The 15663-nt window shown below is 41.4% G+C and overlaps 1 protein-coding gene across 1 annotated transcript in view; it reads left to right on the plus strand.

The window, feature by feature from the left end:
- LOC138754588 (adherens junction-associated protein 1-like) overlaps positions 1-14946 on the plus strand; it is an 85410-nt gene extending 70464 nt beyond the window's left edge. The window contains exons 4-5 of the mRNA XM_069919048.1: positions 12502-12626; positions 13708-14946. Coding sequence (XP_069775149.1) covers positions 12502-12574 — 73 coding nt within the window. The 3' untranslated portion in view covers positions 12575-12626; positions 13708-14946. The remainder of the gene's footprint in view (positions 1-12501; positions 12627-13707) is intronic.
- Positions 14947-15663: the final 717 nt, after the last annotated feature.

The raw sequence follows: 15663 nt of genomic DNA on the forward strand, positions 1-15663 counted from the left end.
TCCTTTAAAATCCTTGTACTTTTCCCATTCCAACTTTTTTTCTTCCCCCCCGTTTATCTTCTTTATAACTTGATTCATGCCCAAGGTTCTGAGTCTCCAAACTCTGGAATTCACTCCATAAAACTCTCTGCCTGTACATTTATTCTTCCTCCTTTAAAATAACCTTATGCTGATCAAACGTTTGGCCTGCATTCATCACAATATTTCAAGAATGGCCCAACATATTACAGCCTGGGAACATCACTGTCAAGGCCAATATCTATAGCTGAACCCTAATTACTTTTGAGATGGTAGGCGGTGATGAATGCCTACTTGAACCAATGCAGTCTTTCAGGTGAAGGTGCTTGCACTTGTTGACAGCAGACACCCATTGACAAAGAAGGAATGACCATGTCAGGATGATGTCAAAGTTGTAGGTGATGCTCCCATGTGCCCACTGTCCTTGTGACCATCGGTGGGATTGGGAGATGCTGTTGTAGTAGTTCAAGATTTTGTACTGTGAATGGAGAGAGTGTATGTGATGAACAAAATGACAGTCTCTTCCCCTTTGCCATCAAAATTCTGAATGAACAATGAACCACAGATGCACTATTTCAGGTGTCAGAATGTATGTTAGAGGGGAGCATTAGCGAGTTAGAGGGGCGTAGGGGTTTTGTAAAGGTTTGCATTGTGATACACAAATTTCATGACATATTCCTGACAATAAATTCTGATTTAAATGATCAGAGTGCTTTTCACAGACAATGTTGAGGTGACAATTTGCATAACCCTCTATATCTAGATCAGGCATTCAGAACTGAAAAGATGGCACCAGAACAACCAAACCACAGACCTGTCACACTCCCTCCTGCATTATACGGTTTCCTAGCCATTGAATAAAAATAACAATGTCGGGAAGACATTTATTTGAATTATGTAGTAGAAGATGAAAGCATACATCTGTAATCTTTGCAGGGAACAATTTATCACACACACTAGTCTTTAGCTTACTTGGTCAACACTAAGTTCAACAACCAGATGAGTCATCTGTTGAATTGACAGTTTCAAGTAAGGTTATCTTTTGCTGGCAAATACAAGCTCATTGAAAAGCTCGGAAAAATAAAATTTCTCCAGCTCAAATCCTCATTAAAATTCCAAAAGCTTCATTTCATTTCTGCAGATCATATCGCAGATACTGCCAAAATTAAACACACTGAAAAATACTGTAATCTGGCCTCAAATTTCTACTGATCTTTATAATGTACATTCAAATGGGAAAGAGTGGAAAATCTCTGTTATCTTTGAGTCAGGTTCTGGTGAGTGATATTGCAGCAAACACTTTCAATTTGGTTTGAGAATTGGCGCCTTCTTGGACCTACATCCCCACCAGGGAGCGAGTAGTCCTTTAAGTCACAAAGGTTGGTGTGCAGGTGCAGTGGGCTATCAAGAAGGCAAATGGAATATTGGCCTTCATCACTAGAGGGTTTGAATTTAGGAGCAGGGAGGATATGTGACAACTGTGCAAGGTACTGGTGAGGCCAGAGTTGGAGTACCGCGTGCAGTTCTGGTCTTCTTTTTACAAGAATCACAAGATTAAGGCCCAAGGAGTCTTATTGAGCAAGGATGTGCTGTGGCCAGAGGAAGTTCACCAGGTTGGTTCCAGAAATGTGGGACTTATCCCATGAGGAGAGATTGAGTCGTCTGGGACTATACTCGCTAGAATTTAGAAGAATGAGAGGGGATCTTATAGAAATGTATAATTATGAAAGGTTTTCTTTGGTGGGGGAGACTGGAACTAAGGGTCCAAGATCCAAGGTGGTATATTTAGGACGGAGATTAGGAGGAATTGCTTTTCTCAGAAGGTGGTGCATCTGTGGAATTCGCAGTGGACGCTACCTCAGTGATAATATTTAAGCAAGGTTGGATAGGTTTTTACTTATTAGGGAAATTAAGGGATATGGGGAAAAGACAGGTAGGTGTAGACCGGCCATGATCTCACTAAATGGCTTGGTGGGTTGAATGGCCAACTCCTGCTCCTATTTCTTATGTAGGCTGGTGCCTGCTTGATAAGATTGGCTCTTGCATTTTAGACTCGCATCATTGTATGTCCACCCAAGCGCATCACACAGCAGCTAAACACAATTTGCAAGAGGAACTTGACGTCAGTGGGAGAAAGAGAATGGTCACTGTTTCAGGCTGGAACCCTTCATTCAAGGCTTGAAGGAGGGTTTCAGCTTGAATTGTCGACCATTCTCTTTCTTCCACTGATGCCGCTCGACCCACGTTCCTCCAGCAGGTTGAATTTAGCTTCAGGTTTCACCATCTGCAGTCTCCCATGTTTCCCTGTATATCAATAGGCAACGTGGATGATGTGCTGTGTGCTGATTGACATTGTGCTAAATGGATGAGGAAAATACCTTTCCCCATCTGATGAGGTCAGTGCAGAAAACATCAATCAGTGCAATCCCAGACAATACAAAAATGTGCACATCTGATCTTAGTATTAAAATATTTGAGAATGGATGCTGAAAAGGAGATGCATGATGTACCTGATGGAAAGATTTGATTTCTTCACTAGTTGTGGGTCATACAGCAATGTCAGGACATGGCCATTGCTGGACCACAGGAAATGCCAGAAAACAGAAATTGACCCCAGAGCGAACCCCTCCCCTCCCAACCATGTAAACATATGAAAGATCGAACAAAGCTTAAAACAGTAAATAATACTGTGGGGTGGCACGGTTGGCGTAGCGGTTAATACACCTTTACAGCGCCAGTGATCGGGACCTGGGTCCTTACAGATAGTGTGGGACTCAAACCCAGGCCCTGACTGTAGGTACTGTAAAGGTTGAATCTGCCGCTGTTAGCACAAACCCTTACAGACAGCGCAGACTCGAACCCCGATCACAGCAGATACAACCTTTGCAGTGCCAGCAATTGGGACCAGTGTTCGAGTCCCACACTGTCTGTAAAGAGATATACTAACAGCAACAGGACCTGCTGGACCACAGAGCGAAGGATAATAGAGGTTCAACCTGTACTTGCTTTAGCCACTTATATGCAAAGAATCAAGCCACAATATTGAAAGGTGTACTGAACACTGCCAAACAATTAGTTTGGAGCTGAAATGCCAGAGGTTAGAACAGGAAAACAATTCTCCATGCAGTGAAGATTTTTAATCAGTGTTTCAACAGTTGCTGAACTAAAATTATGTCTTGTGCTCAAGCTAATTAACATTCAGTACAATTCAATTAAAGTACAAATGAGAAATCAGAACTAATCCAAAAACAATTTCTTGCTTTGAACGGCAAGCTCACTGGAATTCTGGATTCACAAGACGCACCTTCTGACTGCACACTGACATCAGAAATGAAATTGACTAATATATTCATCTGCTCATTTCTCGACATCTTGCCAAATCTCAACATCAAGTCATTTTCAGATTTCAGGTCCATTTTTACCAAGTTCTTCAGCTTTATTCATAAAGAGTTGAATTATTTCCAGGCTTAATGTTATCAACCAAATTAGTTGGGTTTATTTTTGACCGAGGATCAAGGTCCTCCCTCCTCTTCATCACTTGCTCATTTCTGCTCTTAACGACTCAACTTTGGAAGGAATGTTTCCACCCAGGAGGATGTTTGGAACCAGGAATGTGCTGTCTCAGTCAATGTGGAAGCAGAGGCCCTCACAACATTTTTGAAGTATCCAGATGAGGAAATGTTGGCAAGTCACAGGAGCCTATGGTCGAAGTTCCAATAAATGGATTTACCACAGACAGGTGGTTGGCCTGGACACAGTGGGCTGAAGGATCAATTTCTTGGCTAAATGATTCTGACTTTAAAATTTCTGTGGTGGGACTACTGTTCCTCACCATCTCATGCCTTGCACGTCTGCAAGGCCAAACTCACAGAGGTCATGACACTCACAGAGGCTGAGCATAAGGTTGGAGCATTGAAACGGAGAAGGAAAAGATGCATTCAGCATTCTGGATCTGTGAGAAGAAAGGACACTTTCTTTAAAGCTTTTTAAAAAAACATTTGCATGGTAACAGGCCATTTTGGTCCATGCGTCCATGCCGCACAATTTACATCCATTAACCTACACTTCAAATGGCAGGAGATTACTGGAGTCCCCCACCGGTGTAAAACACCATGCAGACACGGGGACAACATACAAACAGCGTGGTGATTCGAACGCTGGTCCGGTCCCGATCGCTGGCACTGCAAAGGTATCGCACTATCCCGTACGCCAACCGTGCCGCCCCTGCAAGCCATATCACTGCATGAGAGAGGGGCATCGAGGTGGAACTATATTCTTCAGTGCAGGCCACATCTTCTAGATAGATCCATCAAAATTGACACTGGGAGCATGCAGCATCACCCAGCCCACTTTGCCGTCAGTGTCTGGCATCAAATCTGTCAAGTAGATGCCACCCCCTCTGACTGGTGAGCTCACTGGTAAAGTGGTGCAGAATAACATTTGGTAGCAACCATTAAAACAGGAATTTGCATTTCTGATTGTGCCTGAGGGGGAAGAACATTTTGTACACAAGACCGCTAAAGGTTGATTAATTATTAAGCACTTGATGGGAAAAGCACTTTCTTCACAATTACTGATTGTGGGGCGAGGGGTTGGTTTTAAAATCAATCTTTATATAATTATATTTTCCAACCAGAAACGGTTAGTTTCGTTTATCTAAGATCCATAAATCAGAAAAATCAAATGACTGAATTAGAATCTCATTTGTTTGTCGGATGTTGTGCCTTTATTTTTGAATTGATTATTGTTTTACTCACAGTCTTTGTTATTATACATCAGTCATATCACAATTATTTCTTAATTTCTTAATCCTTCATGATTGCTGTATTAAGACTGGCCTCCCCTCCCACGTAGACAGAAGGTATCTCAGGCCTGCGATTGAAGAACAAGAGAAGTCTTCAATCAAAACACTTCTCTCAACTAAAACAGATTATCACACTGCTGTTGGTGTGACCTGGGTTGCCTTGTCTCTGCTATATTAGTCCAGTTGGGTCTAAATGGCTTTGGGCCATAGGATGTGTTGTTAGAACTTAGAACAATGCAGTTCAGGCCCTTTGGCCCTTGATGTGGTGCTGACCCATATATCCCTTCCTTAAACAAATACTAAAGCCTCCCTATCCCATAGCCCTCTATTTTTATTTCGCCCATATCTCTAAGAGTCTCTAAAATGCCCCCAATGTTTCAGCCTCCACCACCATCCCTGGCAAGGCATTCCAGGCACCCACAACTTCAGTGTAAAAAAAAACTTAGTTCTGATGTCCCCCTTAAACTTCCCTCCCTTAGCTTTGTACATGTGTCCCCTGATGTTTGCTGATCCTGCCCTAAGAAACAGGTACTGGCTGTCCACCCTATAAACGGAAGTTCTTTGTTCCTTCCTCTCATTAAATCTACTAAACTCCACACCTGCATCAAAGATATTGATATCACCAAATATCGATCCCACTCAATCTCTTTTAGTTCTCCAACAAGAAGGGTAAGGGTGCTAGGGAGTGTTCAATTTGCCCTTATCTTTTTGACTGACCAGGTACACAGTTGTGTTTGATTAACAGTTGAGACATTAAATACAACTTGGAGGTCTAATGCAGAACCCTGGGTGTAACTCACTTACATTATAATTAATTTATTTACACTATGCTTCCAAAGTGCTTATTGGCTGTAAAACATCATGAAGTCCTGAAAGGCGCTTGTTAAATTCAAATCTTTTTTAGTCCTGCTCCACTGGTGAAAGCTGTGGTGGAACACAGCATTGCATGCATGACAAAACCATACTGACCCACCTCTGACCCTCCCGCCCCCCCCCCATAAGATTCCCCAATTAAGGCAGAGTCCCTTTAGTCCCTCCCTTCATACCGGACCAGCAGCATCATGTGAATTGCCTGTCATTTCAGGTTATTAAAGCTTTTAATCACTTGCTTCTTGTCTGCTTGTGGTTATTAATAGTGCATCAATTTAATAACCTGACTAATCTGCCATGGACAAGGCACCTCCTGCATACAAACCCCTGAAATGCCCACGTGCGGTACCAGGCGGGAAGACACGGTATCTATCCAGGACCTGGCTCATGCAGGAGCACCTGCCACTGACCAGCTGATCCCTTGTATCTTGCCAACAAACCAGTCCTCAAACCCACCACCACTCTCCAGGCCTCCGCAACAACTATTAACTGAACCCCCATTACCCCCACATCCCCCTGAATCAGTTCAGACTAGCACAGTTCAACCCTTGGATATTCAGCCCACTATACAGGTCCCACAGGAGCTGTCAACGATCACAGCAGCAGATAAAGCTACATGAACTGTAACGATGGACTCTAAAAAGAAGGGGTGAATGTGTTGCTCAGACCCTGTAACTCCTCCACAATAAAGTCAGAGTCCCCTTAGACCCTTCCTTCATACTTGCCTTGGAACCAGGCCAGCAGCATGTGATGATTTGCCTGTTGTTTCAGGTGATTAAAGCCTCTAATCATTTGAGTCAAGTCTGCTTGTGGTAATTGAATGCCCATCAAAAACATTAGGCTTTGCCCAGTTACTCCAAGTGACAGGAAGGTTATGGATGAAGTATAAAAATGTACTTCATTGATCCACATGGAGATTTATTAGAATGTATTGTACATTTAGGCTATAATATCAGAATATGGTATTTATTAATTTGATCCAGGACAGGGCAGGACAGAATCTGTATGTTTTCATTCTTGCTCAACATCTAATAGACATTTTGTTCGGTATTCCAGGGAAACACCATGATCTTTACTCCGCTTCATTGAACAGGGAGTCCTGGCAGGCTGCATCTTCATCTTTGGACTGGTCACTGTTCCCAAAACTGATTTGACCCACTCACCAGCAGTTTCTGATTTTTAACCTGCCCTCCAACCAACCTCTCTGTACCCTGACCCTAAAATTCCAATCCCTAACTCCAGAAACCTAGTTGATTCACGCTCTTCCCCAAACTTGTTCAGCATACAACCTGCTGATGTCCAATTCCTCCAATTCCCCCAATATTCCTTGTTTCCCATTCTCCTCCCTATCCCCAATCCCCTGTACTGACATCCCCAGTTTCCTATTCATCTGACTCCCCCAACATTTGAAGTCTCCCACTCTTTATTCTCTCTCAATTTCTGGTCTCCCATTCCCCTTGGTTCCCAATGAAGAAGTGTCTCCTCTGACCCCTCCAATGTCTCCTGTAACCCACATCCCCCACAATTACACTAACATTCTCAGTTTCCCATTTCCCTGAGTCTCCAACATTCTCCCAACCCCCAGCTCCAAATACTAGGCTTCATTGTTTTCCCCCTCATAGGCTGGGTTTTGTAGTTTATGATGGATGCCCAGTCCATAGACAGAGGGCTAGCTAGTCCACTTTCATCTTGGGAACTTAGACCTGAGTACTCCAAAAACCTTGTGCAGTGAACTAGTGATCTAAATGATTCTGCTGCATTTTTTAATTCCCTCTCTTCCTGCCTTTCTAAATGTTTCATCATTTTTTAAAAACTCTATTTCTGATCATGCTTCTGATGTTGATTCTATTCGGTCAATTCAAAGTTCAAAAATACTTTGCTTTTTTTTGCCTTCTCTCTTTTAATTATATTAGTGCATTAGGATTAATTTGTGACTTATTAATAAGTGGGGATAACTTTTACCAATTTACTTTGCAGAGTATCTCTTCGCTTGGCGGCCGTCGGTCGTGATCGACCATGGGTATTGCGCGTCTGGTAGTCACTGGTCTGTTGAGCAGCGCCGACTGTGGCTATGGAGGCCGGTCCTAGAAGGGCAGGCTCTGCCACACTTGCTGCAAATACAGGGCATTGTAGAATGGTTGTCTGCTCTCTGCTTAGCTCTCCGCTCCGCAGAGCATCTGTGGTGATGAAATTATGTCTGCAACGACATTCTTACCATTGCTTATCTTTTTACCTATCATTCTGCAGCTCTATGTGGTCATGTGAATGGTATGCTATGTTCGTAACAATTGTCACATGTGATTTACAGGGAGTGTATTAGATAACTAATTCTCTGATCTATCTGTACAAACATTGGGACAATGTCGTGTGCAGAGTACCTGTTCCATCCAAACTCTACCACATATTACGCAGCTTTGTGAATTACATTGTACATATCATTTTGTGTCACTTAAAGTAGTTAGTGGAGTCACTCCCTCAAGGCATCAGAGACCTGAGTTTGATCCACAGCTCAGGTGCTGTCTGTGTGGAGTTCACACCTTCTTCGTCCCACAGGTTTCCTCCCCACATCCCAAATACATGTGGATTAGTAGATCGATTGGTAATTGTACCCACATGTACAGTTTCGGACAAGTTAACGAGGATGATGGAAGAACTAAAATTGGGATTATTGCAGGATTAGCATAAATGAGTAACCACTGTTTTAATTGTACCTAATTGACTTGTTATGTGTAGGGTTTCATAACTCCAAAGGAAATGGGCCAATAACAACTTTTCTCAAGCAAAATATTTCAGTAACGATTGGGTCTAGAGCAGTGGTTCTTAACCGTTTTCTTTCCACTCACATACCACTTTAAGTATTTCCTATGCCATAGGTGCTCTGTGACTAGTAAGGGATTGCTTAAGGTGGGATGTGGGTGGAAAGAAAAAGTTTGAAAACCATTATTTTAATCATACCTCATTGACTCGTAATGTCCACGGTTTCATAACTCCAAAGGAAATGGGCCAATGACAACTTTTCTCAAGCAAAATATTTCAGTAACAATTGGGTCTAGAGCAGTGATTCTCAACCTGCCCTTCCCACTCACATCCCACCTTAAACAAACTAATCACAGAGCACTGATGGCACAGGGATTGCCCTGCCCTGCTGTAATCCAATGGACAAGCCTTTATATAAATCTTTTCAGATGTTTTTCAGTCGACCATCTTTGGTGAGGTTCTTCCATACTCTGTCTTTGTCCACTGGTCTTCTGTCATTTTCTAAGATGGGACCTTCCTCTAATCTGTACCTCTGCTAGCAGCATATTCCATCCATAACACTTCTCTCAAGCATCTATTGCTGATCACAGACTAATGGGGAAAGAGGTAACTGGACTTTTTAGTCACTAATTTTTTTCCAAGTGGAATAATGTTAGATTTATTCAAGTCCATATACTGAAATGAGGCGATTGCCTGAAAACCTGGAGTTTGGACAGTGCAAATTGTATCTCCCTGAGGATTTCAAGTTCCAAATCTATCTAAAATAACACCTTCCTCTCACTAGTTTTATTATTTGCACTTCCAAAGTTGATTATTATGTTCACCTCAATGCATGGGGTTTGTAGGTTAATTGGTGTACTTGCGCTGTGCAGGCTCGTGTGCCAGAAGGGCCTGTTACCATGCTGCAACTCTAAGTTAAATTACATTAAAACAGAATTAAACCCATGCATATTCCTTATTTAATAAAACACCAAGAGTCAGATTTAAAAGCTTTCCCTTCAAACTCACTAGCCCATTGGCAGAGCTTTCCTCGTTCCTTCTGCGGATTTCTATAGCCCCTTTCACCCTGCCGATTCCGTGGGGGTTGACTGGCTAATTTAGTGGGTCCATTTCCAGCAATCGTGTGGTGTGAAACATCCCAACCTGGCAGGGCAAGTTAAATTCCTGTTAAATTCAACCAGGCTCTGACACTAGGTGAGGTGGGGGTGGGGGTGGGGGGAGAAGTGTCAGACCCTGGCCAATATAATTCACTGATCGCCATCTGGCTCTGTGAAAGCACAACCTGCTCTCACATTGTCAATGCTGGAGGCAGACCCCCCCGCTCCCTTAAAATGCCTGATTGCCGATTAACCAGGTAAACCATGGTGCAGTGGGAAAGGATTACCCGGTATGTTTTCCTGCTTCCGAGGAGGGTTAGCTGTGTGAAAGGGGCATATGATTCTGTTTTCCATTAACCTTATGGCTGATCTCATTAGAGAAATCTGTTTATTATACTCATCTATATTTGGATGCGTACAGGATGCTTTTTATTTGAATAACATTTCTGTTTCAATCACGTATTTCGTTTTGCATTCATGTGGTTACATGAATGTTTTTAGCAGACTCCTGTCCTTTAACTTTGGGGATATATTTATCTTTGATGTTTATTATTGTCTTCTTTAAAAAGTTTGATTTGTATTCTATGTTGGTCTCGCCTTGCCTCCCAATTGCCTTTCTAACTTGCCACCCCCAACTGCAGCCAGCATTCGAGAGGGACCTAATATTAATAATTAATATGCACATCTACATAATATATGCACATTATAATTAGTACAATTAATAATAATAATAACCTGCCTAGTATTCCATCTGGGCATTCTCCAACCAGAAAACATCCACATGGACTTCTTTGCTTTCCATTAGGCCCCACTTCTCGCTCTCTCTCTCTCTCTCTCTCTCTCTCTCTCTCTCTCTCTCTCCCTTTTTTTTAATTACATAGCCATTGTGTTCCAGGAAATTATTCCAAATTTCCCATAATTCAGTCAGTGTAAAAAGATTGGAATGAGAATAAGGACTCATTCCCGTTCCAACATTTGATCTCTTCAACCCCCCATTATTTTCACAGATCGACTGCTGTCTAAACTGAACTGCAGGCGATCTGTGAACAATGGGCTAAGGATGTGGACATCCAGCTTCCATAAATACTGCACTTCAGGTATTCTGTCTAAACTTGGGGTGTGATACGGATATTTGTTGTTCCTGAGTGAACGGCCACTCCCGGAGGGTAGGGAGATACTTCAGAACTGAAAAATCATGCAAATTCTATGCTAAAAAAATAACCCTCTCTATCTGCCTACTTTCCACCAACTCCGCACCCTCTTTCCTCTCCATTCAGAGACCTATCCCCTCTCCTTATCACCTTAGCCTTTTTTTCTCTCTGCCCTCCTACCCATGTGGGCTCTTGCCTATTAGCCCGTGCTCCTTCCCCTGCACTTTCTTCCCTCCTCTCCTGCCCCCATCTTGTCCACTCACGCACTTGCCTGCCTGAAAGACTCGGGCCCGAAAAGCCATTTATATCCCTTTGCTCCCTAGAGATGCTGCATGACCTGCTGAGTTTCTCCAGTACTTTTCTGTAAAAATTCAATAAGCTGTTACTGTTTTTTTAAACTCAACTCCAATCTGTATTTCTGATTATTTTAAGTCATTGTTTCATTTTTATTTAATCTTTAGGTACAAAAATAAATCATATTACAAGGCAAAATAGAGAGTTTACTCTGAACATATCTGAGCTGAATGCACCAGAAAATTCCCAAGTCCACACAGCATTGATTAGATTACCGCTGCAATAAAAGATGTTCAGATGCTCCAAGGCTGAAGGATGGGTAGCTATGTGAGGGGAGATATGGGAAATATCACTCCCAGTTCCCTCTCCTAAAACTAATTTTACTATACTTACGAAGCAGTGTGGTTAGATTGGGATCAGACACACCTCATCGATGAACGGGGCGAGGGCCAAGGAGTCAATGCCTTCAGGAGAGGAGAGGGAAAAGTTGAAAACTGGTGAGAGAAAAAAAATCAATGCATCCATCTGAGTGTCACAGGTTGCCCAAGCAAGCAATGAAGGTGAAACAACAATGATGGATGTGTTTCTGAGTCTTATCCTGGAAACAATGGGTGTTGGAAGAGTAGCTTTTGATAGTTATTTCCATTCACGATCTGGAATCACAGTCACCCTTGCCAACTATCGATGTTTTTGATTATTGTAACCAGAAGTGGAAACCAACCGCTCAGTAAACCATTTCCAGTTAAAGTGCTTGCCAATTGAATGACCTGCATTTAATTCTTTTTATTTTTGTGGGGAGGTATATCCTTGACGAAAGGTCAGAGGGTAAGGCTGCCATTCCAGCACCATGAGTGAAGAGGTAGCAGCGGAGACTGGACGCCAGGCTCACTTTCCTGGACTCTCAGCTAGGCCAGCATTAAATGCAGTGGCAGAGAGAAATGAACCCGCTGCTGTACCGTACAGCTAACTAAAGGTTGCCAACTGGGAATGATGCATTTTATTGGATGAACCAATCTCGTGTCCAGTTTTAAATAATCACTGAATAATGTAATAATCGATTGTAGTTTTAACCACAATATGCAAACATTCTAAGGTGCAATGGTGGAAAATTAATCATTGATTTAATTGTGTTTGAAGGTTTGAAGGAAAAATGGGCCCAATTTAACTGATTAATTGATGTTTACAATTTGTTGTTATTAAGGGTGTCAGCCTACTAATTTTTAATCAATCCCATGAACTGATTACATGAAAAAGGACTTGATTATTTTTCAGTTAAAACTTAAAGTTGTTAATGTACCAAGTTTTGGGGGCCTTGATCAAGATAGCACTTAGTTTAAAATGCTTGTCGTGTCTTTATCATTAAAGTTTAGAGGCGGATACTCTAATAACTTAACAAAGTTCCACTTTACACGGTTTTTCTTTCAAGCTTAGCTTGTAGCAGGCCTGACCAGGCCTGCTTATTGTGTATTACGTGCAAGCACGTGCAAGCCCATTTCTCTGCTCACTGCAGAACACCCCCATCTGAACGGCAGCTAATCCCAGTGCCCTTCGTATCGGAGAAATGGTTTGAAATCTCCTGCTGACTGACCGAAGGCTTTCTCCTGGGGCAGGCAGACGTCACCTTTCTAATTCTTGGTAAGTATGACTCTCCAGTTTAGACCGTCTGCTCCTTTCACAGTTAATTGTTAATGTTGTCCAAGGAGGCAAGACCAGATATCAAAGAACGAATATCCAGTTAATGACATCTGTTGGGTTCAATTCCATTCAGTGTTTTCCTGGTAACATTCTTGACATTTCCATTCACAATGTGCATCAAAGGTTGGAAAAGCTGTTTTCATTATCCCAATTCCAACTTTGTTCCCTAATGGACATCAATTCCATTTCCTCAGTATAAAATCATCTTCTCTATATTAGTTGCGATCTATTTCATGACAGTTACTCGACACATGTTAACATGAGTGTAATTCCAGCTGCCGTAGTTCTCATATATGCCAACAAAATATTAAATCCATGGTCAGCGTAGCAATTAGCGCAATGCCATTACAGTGCCGGCAACCTGAGTTTGAATCTTGCATAATCTGTAAGGGGTTTGTATGCTCCCACCGTATCTGCATGGCTTTCTACTGGGTGCTCTGGTTTCCTCCCACCATCTAAAACGTACAGGGTTGTCGATTAATTTGTGTATCATTGGGCAGCATGGGTTTTAATGGCCGGAATAGGCTTCTACGTGCCGTAAATAAAATCTTTAAATAATTTAAATGTTAATGGTCCATGGGGTACATCAAATTCCATTTCCTTCTGCTGTGCCAACACTAGTGCTTCACACCATCTAGTTATGAGGGTGTTTAATTACACTCAAGAGAAAGAGCTTCCAATCATATTGCCTTGAAAGACGAGTGTGAATTGTGGCCCTTCATACTCATAACAAAGGCTTTGCCCAGACATCAGTGTGGCATCATTTTAAAAATCTTCAGGGAGGAAGATACGTCAGTGGGGGATAAAAGCCCGCTCTGCATTTAAAGTTTGAACTTATCACAACACTGATGTAATGTCATACTTGAATAGCGAAGCAAAGAATATTTATATCATTTTCTGGGGAACGTAATTCAAAGATCAATTCACATACTGTCCCAGGAACATCAGTTGATTATTTTATTTGTTTTTGTTTAATCCTCAGTTTAGTTTTTATTTTGCTTTTTTTGCACAACTTTCTCAGTAACGTTACGAATGAAGATTTGAACGAAAAAGGTTCAGGCCACGGAATAATATTGGATCGGAGCTCATTCAATTTGACCTTAATTTCACGAAAATGGCCGAGGTGATCCAGTTTTATCTACATTTAATCATTGCGGTCTTTCCATTGAACTGTTAGTGTTGTTTGGAATGATGGTATTGTACATTCAACCTCTTACCCCCATCAAGGAAATGTACCTTTTCATTTCACCCAAGCTTAACTTGTTGATTTGACCTACAAATGTATTTCCAAAATCTGGCGGACCTGCAGATGCCGTAGCAAGATGGGTGTCATGTATAACAAACTGCTTTAACAATTATTAATATGTAATATATCTTTAAAAAGAGATCAGCTTTCTTATTTTTCTGAATGAAATTAGAAATATAGACAAAAAAAATTCACAGGTAAATGTGTTTGTATTCAGAATTCATCAAAAATTCTTGGCTGAATGAAAAATGGGGAAGGATTGTAATTATTTCTTTTTATTATTAGAAATTTGTTTCTGCTTAACCCTGTGGCCATCTATCAACTGAGCCCATCCTATTTTATTTAGTTTATTTGGTTCACATTTAGACTTGGAATAGGCTGGGCTTCACAAGCACCTGTGACCTTTTTCACTGATAAAGAAGATTTCTTCTTAAAAAAAAATCAATATTTATGCTTGCATGCATCTTTCATGAATTTAACAACATGATCACACTCCTTCAGAATGTACCCCCTTGCTTTGTGGCACTCTTGACGGAGGAAGATGTTACCCAGTGGTTTAAGGAGCTGCAAGGAGCAGAAGGGTACATTTTTGCATTCAGTTTGCAAGATTAAAGGATTTTGGGCTAAATTAAGAGACTGCAGGAAATCTTGAAAATACATTTTTCTCTAGACTCAAAGATCTTCTTTTAATTGGGGACCTTACTGAAATGGCTTTCTTACACCAATTCAATAAATTTCAAATGGCATTTTTGAGTTTGGCTTTAGCAGTAGCAAGGAAATGTAGAGCTGTTTCATGGAAAGATCAGATGGAGCTTCACGTACAAAGATGGCATTCAGAAGTAAGGTCATGCATTCCAATGGAGAAGATGACACAATTTAAGAGATCAATATTATAGACTGAAAAATAGTTGGAAGCCATATTTGGATTATTTTAATTTGAAAATCTGAAACTGGTTGTGTGCGGCTGGATCTCCACGTTGAATATGAAATAAATGATTGAAGTTGATCTCCTTATCACTTTTTTTTTCTCTTTTTTATGGGGAATGGGGGGTAGAGGCGTAGATTTAGGTTAAGGGGAGGGGTAAAGGGGGGTGGGGTGTTAAGTTTGTAGAGTTTTTTTTTAGTTTTTTTCTATGTCACCATGTAAATTGCTTTTTGATAATTTGTTAATTCTAATTCTGTAATTATGGTTATTACTTTGTTTTCTAATAAATAAAATATCTAAGAAAAAAGGAGCTAATGAATCTCAAACCAAAGAATGGATGATGAAAAACTGTTCACAAAGGTGGTTTTCAAATGATAAGAAATAATAGAAAGTAGATGACCATGGCAGAGGAGTGTTGGGCTGGGATTGGAACAAGTTCATCTGCAATGAACTGCACAGAAGCCAGAAGTCAAAGAGGTGTAAATGCTCACAAGGCCGAGAAAAGGAAGGACGAGAATTTGGAAAAGACACTCAGAGAATTTTTAAAAAGCAATGCTGAAAGTCATTGCAATTTTGGGGGGGGTGGGGGGGTGTAGGAGAGTGGAGCATGACATGAAACTGGATCTGTTGGGAAAACTGGACTTTCAAGAGAATGCCTGAAGGTGGACTCTCTAGACAACACATGATAGTGGGGAAGGAGTGGGTGAATGGAGATAAGGGTGACTCACTGTGGTCTTAAAGCCAATCACTCATCCCTCACACATTCCACTGCAAGGAATTGTGGGCTGCTGTTTCCCACGCGTTCA

The sequence above is a fragment of the Narcine bancroftii genome, chromosome 2 (assembly GCF_036971445.1).
Source record: "Narcine bancroftii isolate sNarBan1 chromosome 2, sNarBan1.hap1, whole genome shotgun sequence".
NCBI classification, from domain to species: Eukaryota; Metazoa; Chordata; class Chondrichthyes; order Torpediniformes; family Narcinidae; genus Narcine; species Narcine bancroftii.